At 41.2% G+C, this 15,348-nt stretch overlaps 1 protein-coding gene across 3 annotated transcripts in view; it reads left to right on the forward strand.

The window, feature by feature from the left end:
- Positions 1 to 15,222, forward strand: part of NCK2 (NCK adaptor protein 2) — an 88,110-nt gene extending 72,888 nt beyond the window's left edge. For 2 of the 3 annotated variants that reach the window (XM_087758724.1, XM_087758725.1), the window contains 2 exons: positions 2,917 to 3,638; positions 12,660 to 15,216. In XM_087758724.1, the coding sequence (XP_087614850.1) occupies positions 2,917 to 3,638; positions 12,660 to 12,854 (917 nt within the window). In that variant the 3' untranslated portion in view covers positions 12,855 to 15,216. Of the gene's footprint in view, positions 1 to 2,365; positions 2,447 to 2,916; positions 3,639 to 12,659 lie in introns of those variants that run through there. The other variant, XM_087758726.1, reaches the window with a different exon arrangement.
- The last annotated feature ends 126 nt before the right edge of the window (positions 15,223 to 15,348 follow it).

Below are 15,348 nucleotides of genomic sequence, written 5' to 3' on the forward strand. Positions count from 1 at the left end.
AGGCAGCGGGGCACCGTGCTTGGCTGGCCAGCCCAACGAAGGTAGGGAGGGCAACACCAGGGGAGATGGAGTATACTTTGAGGGCAGTTTGGAGATTGCAGTGGGGAGCTGGAGGTATAAGAAGGACCTGGGGATGCCAAGGCAGTCATATGGTAAGGGGGCTTATTGTGGATCCTGCAGGAGATGGGGGAGGCAAAGAAGGAGTAGTGCGGCAGGAGGTGTAAGGAGAAAAACAGGAACAGATTTCCTTCGTTCTGCTCGTGGAACAACTTGTTTCCTCTTCTGTCACAGACGCGGTTATGAATGTTGTAACCTCAGAAAAAATGAGTGTCAGCTAATGTTGTGCATGCCCTTCACTGTGCTTGGCTGCAGATGGGTCTCTGCATAGTTACCTTGGTCAAACCAGCTGGAAGCACAATCTTTGGTGCACATCACTGCTATTGCAAAAGGCTAATCATTACCATGCTATCAGCCTTAAAAAGTCTGGTTACGTTAAAGGTTAAGCTTAAACTGAAGAGTTCGGACAGCCTTTATTGATAAAGAAAAAAAGTGAAGTTTCTGATTTTTTTTCTGCCCCCCCATGTTGTTATGGTTTGTGTTGAATGGGGAGGATAGAAAGGAACATTTAAAATGTCAGACGCAGCATTGGAAGGTTTGTGGAAAAAGATTCAACTTATGAAACTCCAAGTGAAAGAAAGTGCTTGGATGATAACTTTTTGCTAAATGTTTAGACACCTTTATCAGACTTCAGAAATTTTTTTGAAAAATTTGTTTCTTTCTCCTGTTTGTCAACAATTTTTTTCTCTAGATAGTTCAGTTTATGGCATTCTCTTATCACATAACATCGCCATATCGCACAGTTATCTCTGTGCTCTGATTTTCAACCAGTTTTCTCCCGGCCAGCTACTTCATCATCTACTGGTTTTTTTTTATTTTATTAGTTGTTCTGCTGTAATTCCAAGAAGTGGTGCTGCATATCTCCGTTACAAAGCACATGAAAACCTAAGCTTTTAATCTGGAAGGTTCAAGCTCAGTGTAGGGCGTTATGTAGAGTGAATCTATTGAAATACAGTTGCTTGTTTTCCATGAAGTTATAACAAGCAATTTCCCCCCTTTCCTAACGGAACGACCCTTAAGTGGTGTTTGTTTGTGTCACCCTAATTTAATGCTCCTTAGTTCTGATACATCCTTGTCTTTTGGTTGAAAATGATCTCTAAACTGATAAAAATTTCCAGCCTTGGCAGAGATCAGAAGCCTGGCCAGCTTCCGATTAGCGCTTGCTTGGACACTCTTTTCCTGCGATTGTCTCCCCCAGTACAATAAGCTGCTCTCCCTCATTTTGCCTGAGAATGCAGCCACCGGCTCTCGGCTGAAATGTAGTTAGAATGACGTTAGGATGTAAGCAGGCTCCGACAGGAAGCAAGGAGCTGCTGGCGAAGGTCAGGAAACACTTTGGGATCATTGGAATTTTCTGCCATCTTCTGAGACCTTAAGACTGTATCAATTAATGTATTTAACCCTTCTAGTTAGCAAACCCTGCGTGGTCGTGCGTGTGCTGTTTGTCTGTGCTGTACAGCTAACCCTGTGAAATAAACTGGGTAGTTTCGCACTCAACAAACAGCTTTGCCGAAGATGTTCATTGTATATGCATGTACATATATATGTATACATATTTTTAAAAATGAACACACTTTCCAGCAGTGGAGTGGCCAGATTAAATAGTCCTGAATTGTTAAAAATGAAATAGCATGCATCTCCTTCTGTCAGATTATTCAAAGAAACAAAAGCAAAGGCCTATTTTTTTTTTTTTCCCCATTCAATCTGCCATAATCAGTGTGTAGTCATTATGTCTCAAGTGAATCTGTCACCTGCCAGCAAGGCTCTAGGAGCATGGAGAAAAGTACAAAAGCTCCTATTTCTATGTTGGTTTTTGCTTTCTGTCTCCTGCATGACATTTTGGGTGTTGCTTGGTTTGTGCTATACTGAGACTTCATCTTTTGTTTTCTCTTCAGAACTTCTATAAGTGAATTTCACAAGAGAGGGCTGCCTGTCCACTTTATCTTTCTGTTTATACATAAGCTTAAGCAGTCCTTGCTGGAAAAGTTTGAAAAATACACCAAGTGTGTTGTGTGGTTTTTCTTCCATATTTAAACAGACATTAGCCTGGTTCCTCTAATTAAGAAAAAAAGAAAGTTAGGTAAATGTTATTGTTGTTTCTTCTGTACATTGTATTTTGTGCTATAATTAAAGCCACAACAGTACATCAGAATTTAGAGGTTATAGGGGAACGTATGCAAATGGTCTTCCTTGCTGTCAGGTTTACGCTTTTATAGTACAGGACGAAATGTAGATGAAAGAGGTGTGCATTTCAGAAGGGGGCTTGCAGTTGGAAGGAGTTGCAGCTGTAGCTGCCTGGGGACTGACTGAAGAATGAAGAGAGCAAAATGTAATCTGCGGAGAAACTTAGGCTTTTATTGCTGTGCTAGTTTATTTTTGTAGATTTTCTTTCATGTTTTGGTTGAGCCAAATTAAAGTCATCACTAAAAGGAAAAGACGTGATCATTTGGCTGGATTTTTAAGAGACGTAACAGCAAGCTGTGCAACCGTTCCAGTGATTAGCTGTTCTCCTAGTGAAGAAACTACTGTTTTTAAGCGTGTTAAAACTCTGGTGCTTCTGGGAAGGGAAGAGAGCCATTATAATGCAAATTGCTCCTTACCTAATGATGCATCAGCTGGATGTTGAAGATAATCTCTTAAAGGTGTTACTGTTTCTTGACTATGTAGTGTTACAGAAGAGATCTCCATTTAGCAGTGTTGTTAAGGTGACAGAGGAGCATGCCACCAAATCCAGCGTTTGCGTTTGCGGTCTGGGGACGAGCATTCCGAGTGACCACTTCACGTTTCTCTCTTTAACAGGTTTGGGAAAAACCAAGAGAAAGACGAGCGCGCGAGACGCCTCACCCACTCCTAGCACGGACGCAGAGTACCCGTCCAACGGCAGCAGCGCCGACCGGATTTACGATCTTAACATTCCAGCCTACGTGAAATTTGCCTATGTCGCGGAGAGGGAGGATGAACTGTCCCTCGTTAAAGGATCCCGAGTGATTGTCATGGAGAAGTGCAGCGACGGCTGGTGGAGAGGTAGCTACAATGGACAGATTGGCTGGTTTCCTTCGAACTATGTGGTAGAGGAGGTTGAGGAGGCAACTGCAGATTCACCCAGCTTTCTCAGCTTAAGGAAAGGCGCTTCCATGAGTAACGGCCAGGGCACCAAAGTACTCCACGTTGTTCAGACACTGTATCCATTCAGCTCCGTCACAGAAGAAGAGCTCAATTTTGAAAAAGGGGAAACGATGGAAGTCATTGAAAAGCCAGAAAATGACCCAGAATGGTGGAAATGTAAAAATTCCAGAGGGCAAATTGGCCTTGTTCCTAAAAACTATGTAGTAATCATTAGCGATGGTCCTACTATTAACACTTCCCATCCGCCTCAGATAAGCTACACGGGACCATCTTCTACAGGACGGTTTGCTGGAAGAGAGTGGTATTACGGGAATGTTACCCGACACCAAGCAGAATGTGCCCTGAACGAAAGGGGAGTGGAAGGAGACTTCCTTGTTAGAGATAGTGAATCTTCGGTAAGTGGTACTCAGCCCGGCAGGCTTTGTAATACCCGATGCTTGGGTTAGCAAGCGTGACAGTTAATAGCTTCCCTATCTGTAGTAAGGGGCTTCTCACCCTTAAAGAAGCAAACAACGCTTCAGCGTTACCAACCTATATGCTTACAGCTTGTGAGAATCGGTCTGTTACTGAAATGCGGTGGCATTTACAATGAAATTTAACAGCTGTGGTCTGTATTATCCAGGGTTTTTTAATTAGTGGACAAGCAAGTAAATATTTCAGGCTTCAGTTTGAAGCCTTTTCATGTGTTCCTCATGCAATCCTCCTCAAATCTACAGCACTACCAGATAAAATAATTCTTGTGAATTGCAAATTTGGTCATTAATTTGATTTTAAAGCTAATTTCAAATGGGATCTTTGCATTGGTCAGTTTTGTTCTGCTTTTAATTGAGTAATAACATAGGTTCTTTAAACTATTGGTTAAAATCCCATTTTAATGTGTATCTGCTCTACTTACATTATTTAGGTTGTAAAAGGTAAAGTTATTATTGTATCTAATTGTTAAGATTATGATACACAACAGAGAGGGTCAAGTGAGCCCCTCATATGCTTTGTAAATTGAGCCTTGATGACATCAGAGGGATATGAGTAATGCTGCTTAAGGATCATGGTAATTCTGAAAGTTCAAATTTAAAATTACACTGAAAGGCCTTTCGTGTGTGCTGAGGCCAGAGAATTCATAGGTAAAGCTCTCAAAATTTAATTATCCCTTGACTGTGATTTTGAAAAGGTGACAGATTTTAATAATTCCCCTAATACATCTTTCAAAAGCTACACAACAAAAAAAAAATCAACTCTGAATTTGTGATTAGGGCTTTTCTGCATTTGTTTCAATTGTAGGGCCATTCCATAACGACAAAAAGACAAGAAATCCAAATAAAACTTTGCATTCTAATTTTTGGAAAACATCAGTAGTTTGTTGTTATTATTATTGAAGTTAGGACTCTTGCTACTCTCTGAAATTTTTACATCATTAGGTAACATTATTGACAAAATACAATTCTTTAATAGTCCCGAATATTTATTTTTTTTTTCTGGATACAGTATTGTCTGATTAAATTTTGGGCATCTTTCCTTGATCAATGTGCTCTGCAGAAGACATGAGAGCTGTCAAACTACCCTTTCTTTGAAACTCTGTGTCATTGAGTTCTATTTTTGCTCTTAGTTAACTGTAATCACTAAACGAAGGCAAATGCAAATAAACCAGAGGAGAACAGGAAAAAAAAATAGAAATTAAATAAAAATAAACCGGAGGAGAACAGGAAGAAAAATAGAAATTTAGAAAACATGACTGACTCTAGGCTGAGAGGAATCAAGTTTGTTTAATCAACAGAAGAAAAGACTGAGGTGGGGCATACAGTCTTCTAAAATGTAGAAAGCCACTAGAGGATTATGGTAATCATTAAATTACAGTAGTTCAGCTGTCTCTTCAAGGTAGCACCCTGTCTGACAGGGGCAGGCGGGTGTACTGGCTGCGGTGTGCCCTTGGTGTGTCTGTCCAGCAGGTAGAAGCTCACTTTCAGATCTGGATGCTGCATTTTCGGTTATCCTGAGACAGTAGCTATTGATTTTCTTCTGTCTTTCTCAAAAGTGCCAGAAGGACAGTTTGGAAATAAATACATTACTTAAAATACAAAAATGCACAGCCATTTCTCAGGGCGTGCCATGTCACAGTGGCTACCGTGCTACGGCTCGTTTCTTTGCTCTGAAGAGTCTACCTCTGGAGTAAACGAATTTCCTTGAAAGGACACCGCAACCTTTTCATTTAATATGATATCATAACACTAAACACCCTTGTATTCAAAGCAGTTTCAAATTTGCTGCCTGCATTGTTGCAGGGGAAATTGTTGCTTGTGGAGCACAAAAAGATTCATTTGGAGTGTGGTCTTCAAGTTGTTTCCAGCATCTAACACTTACTGGAATCTCAGAAAGTTTACTCAATTCATATTACAGCAAGTTTTTTGCACACACACCAAAAAAAGTGCTGAATTGAGGAACTTATCTTTTTTTTCTTTTTGTAGTCTTGATCTTGTCTTGCAGATCCTGTATTTGGGATTTTTTTGAGCAGTGAGAAAAACTGTAGTTATGCATGGAAATGCCTCCTTTGTCTTAGTACTACTTGAGAGTTTTAGTTTTTATTTGGTTTAAAGAAATATTTTACTACATCTCAAAATTTTGTCTGCCCTAATCTTTGTGTATCATACCATCATATAATTTGTTTATGTATGTGAATTATAAAAGCATTGGGCATTGCTAATTTGTTTTTATTTTTTTTTCTGAAGTGCCAGGCATGATATAATAAGCAAATGGGCATACTTGATAGCATTGGGAAAAAGATCATAAAAGATCTATTTCAAGCTTATTGTGTAATGGAACAAAAAAGGATTTTAGAAATAACTCTTAAATTCTTGACGGTTGCTGTATTTCACATGTTTGACTACAGAGGCTGTTCGTGCTGTGGCTAAAAGTCACCAGGAGTGTCTGCACAATCAGAGTGAAAGATCTTGATTAGAGAGACCAGACTGAACAGAGCAAAGTTGTCAGCTCTCAGATTTGCTCATCTTCCCACCAGACCAGCACTTCCCGTTGCATTGTGTTATGAGCCCACCTATTAAAGCTGTGGATGCAGGGGTTATTCCTTTCTAAAAAGGCCCATAGATAAAACTGAGTCATCCTGCTAATCCTCTGCCTGATTTTTTGACCTGTTTTAGGGTTTTCTATAGTCTTCCATCACCATAGTTACGAAAAGTCACCTGTATAAAAGTTTTCCTTAGATTTCTTTGAGTTTTGCTCTTGTTACTGAACTATGAAAAGCACTCCTTGGCTAGATGAAGGTTCGTATTATTCTGTATTCACTTGATGAGACTGTCATGTTTTTCCATTTCACATTTTAGTAGTTGCAAGATTTTACAATGTTTCTCTAGATTTAACTTACCAGATGTTTGTCTCACAGCTAGATTCCTTTAGCCAAAAATATTCTCCTCAGTTACGCTTAGATCTAAGGGATGTTGCCATAGTGGAGAATATCCTGAGATGAACTGTTAGGTAGCTAGGAGCCTGATTATCTTCATTAATTACGAAATACTATTATTAGAACCATAAACTTGTTTAAATCATTTAAGCCCATAGTTTATGTAACAGGCACAGTTACCTACTGATAACATTTTCGCCAGCTCTGTTATACCTAGGTAACGTCACCTTAGTTTTGGAGACGTAAAGGAGGCGACTGAAGTGGAACATACCTAGTTAGAAATACTGCTTGATTTGTTCTTTCTCTTGCAGGCTGCTCAGTTGATAAAAACTGAAGTTTGTTATCTTGTTTAAGTAGCACTCCTGAACAAATAATGCAGATTTAATCTCCGCAATCTCTGTACAGCCACTTCTTACCCTTTTTGAATTGCAGGCTCTTTAGCGGTCAGATTTTTGTTCTCTCTGTGTAATACCCAACGCAAGACAAACAAGCCTTGGCTGACACCGTTGGCCTGGTTTGGGTAGGTGATCGTCATGCTTTGAAGATCTAAGATTCCACGGGGGAGATAAGCAAATTTGAAAGGAAGAGGGGTTTTTGTTCAGATTCACCCCGGGAAACAAGTGTGCTTGCTAGCACTGCATCTAACAGGAAGGAGTAAATAGGTTGTGGCCAGTGATGCAGGAGGGCAGCCACACCACACCTCTAGCTTCTGAGCAGGTCCTCTGCTGCAGACACCCTTTGACTTCAAAGGGAGCTTCTGTCAGGACTTGCCGTCCCCTTGCACTCCGCTGTGAGTGGGTGTGAAACTGGCGATGAGACAAACACCGCTGCTTCATAGCCCTACGATGTCTTCCCATGAAGCAGAGATGATGTTTTTCTCAGACCAGTTCTGTTTATTAGCATGAATGAGCTATGCAATTTTTTGGACAATTTCAGGAGCAATTATTCGTTAGGAAGTAATGCCAATACTGTCACAGTTATCAAATTATAGTAACCAATCCTAGATAGGGTTGCAGGGTGTAGTGTTAAGATGATACTGACGTTTGTAGATGTATTAAGAGAATACTGTGGATTGTAGGTGCGACTGGATTTGTGTCAGTCCTTTGAGATTGCATTGAGCTTCTGTGCTCCTTGTCCAGCAATAGTGACAGCAGGGGGAGGAGAGACAGGCTGAGAGTTTGTATGGTTTTTGAGGTGCTAATTCTGTAGTGTTCAGGGTGTCCCATATTTTCCTGGGGTTTTAATCCTGCAAGTGTTGGATAGCAGAAATGAAATGTGGCGACTGTTCAAAAAACTGAAGCATTTGTCATGTTCTGTGACATGCTGTGATTGATGAGTACAGCGGAGAGGAGGAGAAAGTTTATCTTTAAAAACAGGCTTAAGGAAATATCCTAGTGGTTTATTTTAAATGGAAGAATAAAAATCTTATTAGAGTTGTATTTGAAGATCGATGGAGCCAATTCATGTTGCTGACCTGTGTAACGTTGATTTTGGAACATGGTGAACATTACATAGAGAGGAAGGGTATTTGTTTATATCTAAATGAGGTGAAAGGGGTAGAAAAAGGAATTTTTAACCCTCCCAGATGGTTCTGTCCAGCCTGACCTTAGACCTTTGAGCTATGACTTTATTTTTTTGGCTGGGTGACTGAGTAGGAGGAGGAGTGAGGGAAAACCTGGGTATGTAAGTGGAAGGAGTTGGGGAGCTCCAGGGCAGGCTCACAGATGGGAGCTTGAAGGGTCTAGAATAGTCTGAAGAATGAGTGTATGAGAATATCTTCCATGGAGGAAGGGCATTGCCAAGTGGAACTGGATCAAAAGGAAAAAAAATAAGTTACAGGAACAGTAAAAGGCTTTCAGAGGGAGTTATTTTTCCCAACATTTGCCGTTTATGATAAAATTGTCGTTTCGTTCTCAAATGGAGATTGTAAAGCAGCAACTTTCTTTCCCGTTTTCAGTTGTTGTCCCTTATATCATTTTATAACTTGCCTTCATAATAAAGTTTTCCATCTTTTTTGAAAAGACAGTGAAGTTCCTGACCAAAAAAGTAAAATTAAAGGAACTTCTTCCTACCTGTTGTGTTCCACATGCTGTAGGCACCAGCGAGAGCCTATGGTCATCTTAGTCATAAGCAGGAATTAAAGTAAAGGAATCTGAAACAATTCAGAGAAGTGCTGCACCTGGACTGAAGAGCTGCAGATGCATAACAGCTAATCTTCAATTTTCTGTTTTAGAAATTGATTTAACTTTAGGTTTAGGTCTTCCCAATTATGACGGTACAGAAATAGTCACAGGTTCCCTGCCACGAAGCTATGCTCTGTCATTCTGTTGCAGAATCATCAACTCCTCTATAGATTTCAGGGATTAAAGCTCACTTCTGATGTGCCTTTATTTGGTGTATGTGAGGCTTTTATTCCTGGAAAAGTTAGTGTGCAAACATCCAAATGTAGCAATTAATTTAAGAGGAGGAGGGAGAAAAATTGGCCAGCAGTTGAAACAAAATAGCTTAAACAGTAAATAAAATAAACAGACTTGGAGCAACTCCAAAGAGGACAGCAGGGAACCAATTCAAGCTGCATTGAACCAGCATACTTTGAAATGGTAATGTTAAGAGCAGTAGTTTATCTAGAGATTTTTTTTTTTAAATAAGTCTTTTTTACATGTTCGTTAGAGTGGGAAAGAACCAAAATAAAAACAAATGCAAGTCCAGTTGCTTTTCCTGTTTGTTCTCGAATCCTGTAGAAGTTACTATGGTGAGGCCAATAAAGGGTTTCAGGATTTTTGCAACAGCTGTTCAAGCTCTTCCATCTCTTTGCAGCGGATGATGGCTCTCAAAAGAGTTAGATCAGCCTTTCTGCTATTTTTTTTTTAATTAAATCAGATCACGAAAAGAATAAACTTTGTAACATATTCTGGAGAAAATAAGTGATAATGTTGTCTTCTATTTATACGTCAATCTTACTAGCAGCTCTGAGGCTGGGAAGAATGGACAATAGTTCAGGAGAATGTTCATTCATTAAAGTTATAATTAAAATGGCAGGAAAAGTATTTAAAGTATTGTGTAGATCATCTCACAAAGATCTAAGTCTGGCCAGTGCCTGGGACGTAGGACAGTAGATCAGAGGTCTAAGACCTATTCCAGCACCTTTCTGGGTCCTTAGTACATCCTTTTGGGTCTAAAGATAACGATTCTCAGCAGATAGAAGGAGCTTGGAAAACTCATAATTTTGACATGCTGAAAACAACTGTGCTTTGTCAGAAAACATTAAAACTTTGTTGAGTGCAAAGTGGTTATTTCGCTTATTTTTAAACCTTTGTCATAACATCTTCTCCTGTTCTTAAAACAAAAAAATGTGTTTGGTTCAGATTATGAACTTCCCCGTTTGTAAGTTCTTCTATTTTAAATGAAGGCCCTTGGTTACTGGTTTTCGTTTGGCATAGGCATCGCCCACGGAAGCAGCAGAAGTCAGTCAGCAAGAATGGATCTCGTTTTTTGAATCCTAAGCAGCTAGTCCATAAGTGCTTCCCTCAGCGCTGCCCTTGAAGAGAACCTATGGACCTGCCTGGTAGCCTGTGTTCGGAGCACGGTGATCAGCACGCTGCCCAGAGCCTGTGCCTTACGTTTCTCCTCCATGAGCCCAGGGTCCCAGAGCTTCTGCAGAGCTTCATTTTTGCAGGCCTGTGCTTTGTTACTGTTTAATGGCTGCTGCTTAGAGCTATGGAGATGTCCATTGAAAGAGGTCCTAGGCCTCTGTGGTTATGGCTGCTGGAGGGTTTGTCCACACTGCATTCGGGGTCTTAACCACAGTGCAGTGTTGGTACAACTGGGTTAGCTTTAACCCAGTAGTATACGTGTTGAAAATAGGTCAGTCTTGGTGTGGGCTCTGTGCAGCCTCATTTGCAATGCTCCTGAGGCAGGGGTTTAATATCAGAGCTAGCTGGCTTAAAATAGCAGTTTTCAAACTTGGAGCTAGGGATGGATGACAGGGCACGAAACGTATCTTGGGTGGAGCATTGGAAACCCCAAAGATATGCTGTCATGCACATTTCTTTCCATCCCTTTCCCCCACCCTCCCCAGTCCTCGCCTCTTGGCAGTCGCAAGGGGTGCTGCGTGTATTTTGAGGCGGTGGCTTTGGAGCTGCTCGATGGCTGAGGCAGCCTTCCTGATGGAGCCCACGCTGACCTGGCCAAGGCCCGCTGACACTAGATGATCGATGGAAGAAGTAATTCTCCTACAAGTGTTACGTAAAATAATTTTAAAGAAGTGATGCTTGTGGATCTCGAAGGTAGTGGCTCGAGGTAGAATAGGGTTAGTCCAGAGGTGTGGAGAGCTAGCTGCTGGCTTAAGCAGCACAAGACGGGAAGAGCTGCTGCCCAAAGCCGAGGTGCGAGCCTGGGGAGTTAGGCCAGAGCCAGATCAGCAGGCATGGCAGGAGCTTGGTTTGCTCAGGGCAGCGCAGATGGAGTCGAAAGGGAAGGCAGAGAAGGCGTTGGTACTAAAACAGGCGAGGGGAAGATGCGAGGAACGAGATTTTGGGATAGGCCGAACGTGGGGGATGTGTGGGGCAGAGACCCACATCATTGCAGGAAAAAAGACAGCGTGCTTGAGGAAATGCTGTCCTTCAGCTTGCTTGGGTACGTACTCAGTGTGTGTCTGACCCCCCAAACGCAGTGTAGAGGACCCCGGAGGCTGTGGTTGCATGAACCGAAGTCTGGTGACAGCAGTAACATTCGAGGGCTCCCGCTCCCCCCTTCTCCGTCCTCTGCTGTGCTGCAGCTGCACGCGGGGTTGTTCGTCAGGCGATGCTGTGAACCGGGTAGTCCCTTGTGGGTTTTGTTTATCCTGGACAAGTTCAGGTTCGCAGCACTGGCCCGACCGAAGCAGCAGCGTGGTGGGGGGGAGGACCAAGGGGCTGCAGGAAGGCTGGGTCTGAAGTCTGGCACGTGCCTTCCGTAGTTTCTGCCTGAAGCCATGCCTTCAAGTGGGCAGAGACCCTGCAGTAGTACCTTCAGAGTCGCATCAGGCATTAGTTAGCCCCATTAAGCACTTGCTACAAACCTCTGGTGTGTGCTTTTTATTTTTTATTTTTCCGTTTTCCTGCTGGCTGGTGACACCTGCCTCCAGCCACCTCTCGTGGGGCAAAGCCCGTACTCCCGTCTCTATGGCCAGCCAGCAGCGGTCGATGGCTAGAGATGGAGTTCAGCTGGAAGCAAGGGACAGTGTGTCCTTTCTACACTCCTACAGCAGCATGTGGTGCAGAAAGCTGAATGGTCTCATCCCGGCTGTTTGGATGACAGCGCTCTCGAAACGAGAGCCAAGACGAAGAGATTTATCGTGTTCTGTCCTGTATAACTTAATTAGTGCTTAATTTTTTTCTTTTGTGGGCAGCGGTTTGATGGTGAGACTTGTACTGTGTTTTCATTCTATAGCTTTATCTTTTTTCTTTACAAAAAAGGTGTACTCAATAGAAGAAATTATTCCCCATATATGTGGTAATGAAGATAAAAGGTGAATGTGTTTTTGTCTTTTGCAATGCAAAGCAACAATGGCCCTCTAGTGGTCACGGCTCTAAAAAAAGCGATATGGGGAATTTTCTTCGTCTCACCCAAGAATGTTGCAATAATTGCTTTCTCCAGGACTCTGTAGCAAGGAAACCATACATGATGAAAGTTTTTGCCTTCTCCTTGACATTCTCGTGCTTCTAGATTGAGTAACTAAGATAATATTTGCAATGTAGTCATGTAATTGGCAACTTCAGACCGTGCATCTGGGGAGCTTTCACTTAACTGACTTAACTGTTCACGTTAGTAATGACGGCAATTATTTATTGAATAATAGACTATTGGGTTTCTTAAGTAGCTAAAGCACCGAGCTGTGGAACAAAGACTAGCATAAATTACCATCAACTATATGACACAGTTTGTTCCTGAAACCACAAAATTACGCCTTCATTTTGTTCACCTTTATATAATTCTTTTTTTTTTCTTTTTGAATTCTTCTCAACAGCCCAGTGACTTCTCGGTATCTCTAAAGGCGTCGGGGAAGAACAAACATTTCAAGGTGCAGCTCGTGGACAATGTCTATTGTATTGGGCAGCGTCGCTTTAATACTATGGATGAGTTGGTGGAACACTACAAAAAGGCTCCCATCTTCACCAGTGAACACGGGGAAAAGCTATATCTTGTGAAAGCACTTCAGTGACGTTGAAGATGGACTTGGCCACCTGGGCCTCTTATAACTTACAAGCCTTAGGTCCTAAATTCACTTTTATAGAGCAGAGCAATATCTGAAGCAGGCTTAAGGAATAGGCTCTTTCTAAAGTGTTTGCCCTGTCGGTTGCTGTTTGTCTCTTTTTTTTTTTTTTTTTTTTTTTTTCCCCTGCCTCTTTTCGTGTTCCAGTTCTGTTAATCTCCGACCACCTCTCTTCAGGTTGAGAGTTTCCCTTGGGTGGCCGTGGCGAGCGCTCACCTTCCTGGCTGAGTTCAAAACTCCCCTCTCCTGTGTACGTTTACATAGTTAGCTCAGATCAAGGAGGGGCGTTTTCAATTCAAACCAGTGTTAATCTGTTCAGATTGCTCACACAGGCAGAACTCTCCGTTCAGAGACATCGGACACAGTTTGAATGCACTGAAGCTGCAGCTACTTAAGTGAGAGAGAGTAGACATAACAGTTGTGGCTGTGAGTTCTGTAGCTATATCGCTTACCGAGTAGTATATTACAAAAACTCCTAGTTCCTAGAAGCACTCTTTACACTGTACTCTGCTATTACATTGCCTCTCTGACTCTTTGTAAAGAGTACACTAATTAAAAGCATTTTGTAATAGTACTTCTTAAACTACTATGGTAAGATTGTAGTAAAAGAAAACTATCTAGTGTATTTTGGTCTGTAATTGCAACAAAGAGAAATTTTATTTGAAAGTTGATTACTAGAGAAAGAATCATTGAATTGTAAAGGCTGAATGTTTTGGTAATCTACAACCAAATGTGCCATCCACATAATGCTTTTTCCTCTTGCCCTTCTGCTTGTTTGAATTAAACGATTATGTATTTAATTCTCAAAGTAATATGTATCTGTAGCTGATTGTTGACACTAATACAGAAGATTAATAAAAACTGATCTTGGGACGGGGTGGGGCGGGCTACCAACACTATATATATATTTGCTTTACAGAAAGAAATCTTAGGGTTTTACAGAGGATGGCGTGGTTGGTAGGAAGAGACACACAGAATGTTTATGAAGAAAATGCATTTTTCTCTTTTCTTTACATTTAAACTCCTTTATGGTTTAAATATACAGTCTTTAGATGGCACATTCCTGAGATTGAAGAAGGGATCGTGAGATCTCAAAATCTTGCATACTCAGTTTTTTTGGATATTGTAATAAAAAAGGTATTATGTCATGATGGAGTACTGGATTTATCCTTGGGTGGTAGTCCTGGTGTTGCTTTAGCAAGGTGAAATAGAGTGAATAATGAATTTGTTTGTCTTGGAATTTGTGTGGCCTGCAAAGAAAAATTCTGCGACTGCAGAGGACAGTTTGATATGAGGCAGTGTCTAATGAGCTCCGTGTTACTTGTTTCTGTGATAAGTAAGTCTGTTCATAGCTTTAATGAAAACTGCAAGATGGAGCTGTTTCCTGGTACCTTTTTGCTATTAAAACATGTTCCTTACCTGTTCTGTATTTCAGCCAGCGGTAGTGCAGCTGCCTCTGTGCATAACTCCAGTGTAGGTTAAGCAGACACCAGTGCTGTCTGACTCGCTCTGGTGTAAATCGTACCACTGCCAGGAGACTGCACTGGTACGTCTGCGAATGAATTGCAGTCTTGCTCAGACCCAAGGGGCAAGCACAATTTTTGAAGTTCTACGCACATACTATTTTCCCACCACTACTGAAATCTTATTTCTGCTAGGTTATCTGAATTGACAACTGTATTTGAATTAACAACTGTATTTTTCTGTACATGCATTAACTAAAAATTGGGCAGCGACACTTCTGCTTGGTCCAGCTTAATGAAGGAAAGCAGTGATTCAGAGCAATCCAGAGTGGTCATGCATTATCCTGAAGAGCACCTACCCATGACTATCTTCGAAGAATATAGAAGCTTTCCTTAGGAAGTTGGTGAGAAGTACCAGTTGTTTACAACCTACCTACGGGAGGACTCCACAGTGGGCTGCTGCTTAAACTTCATGAGTGAATTCTGCAGAGAATGTAGGTTTCTGATAGCTAGTTCTTTAAGTGAATCTAAGCATGTACCGAGTATGGCAATGACGCTAAGAAAGTCAACTATATGTTGTATGAACATTTTCAGGTTTGAGTGAATTGCTTTTCAGTCTCATTGACTCCTTGTAGTATTTGGAAAAATGATATATGGGAATGGTTTTCCTTTTCAGTAAAGTGATTACTGCAATTACTCTTTCATGCCCTTTGTTCATTTTTCTGAAATGTTCCCCATGTTTCCTGTTCCAGGAGCCTTTCTATGCCTCTTGCGATCCTTTTTTTTCACTTTTTTCTATAGTCCCTTTTTACAAACTGTGTTCGTTCCTAACCCCTTTCTGGTCTTAGTAGCTTAGAACTAAATAAAACAGACATATAAGTGAAGTTTTTACCATATGCTTTATATTTTAATGGATTTATCACATCTTTTATTTGTTTTTGGTTTTGGGGTTTTTTTGTTACCTCATCCTCTGTAAACAG

The sequence above is a fragment of the Nipponia nippon genome, unplaced genomic scaffold, assembly GCF_047370975.1.
Source record: "Nipponia nippon isolate SJK-2023a ecotype South Korea unplaced genomic scaffold, ASM4737097v1 scaffold_2, whole genome shotgun sequence".
Lineage (NCBI taxonomy): Eukaryota > Metazoa > Chordata > Aves > Pelecaniformes > Threskiornithidae > Nipponia > Nipponia nippon.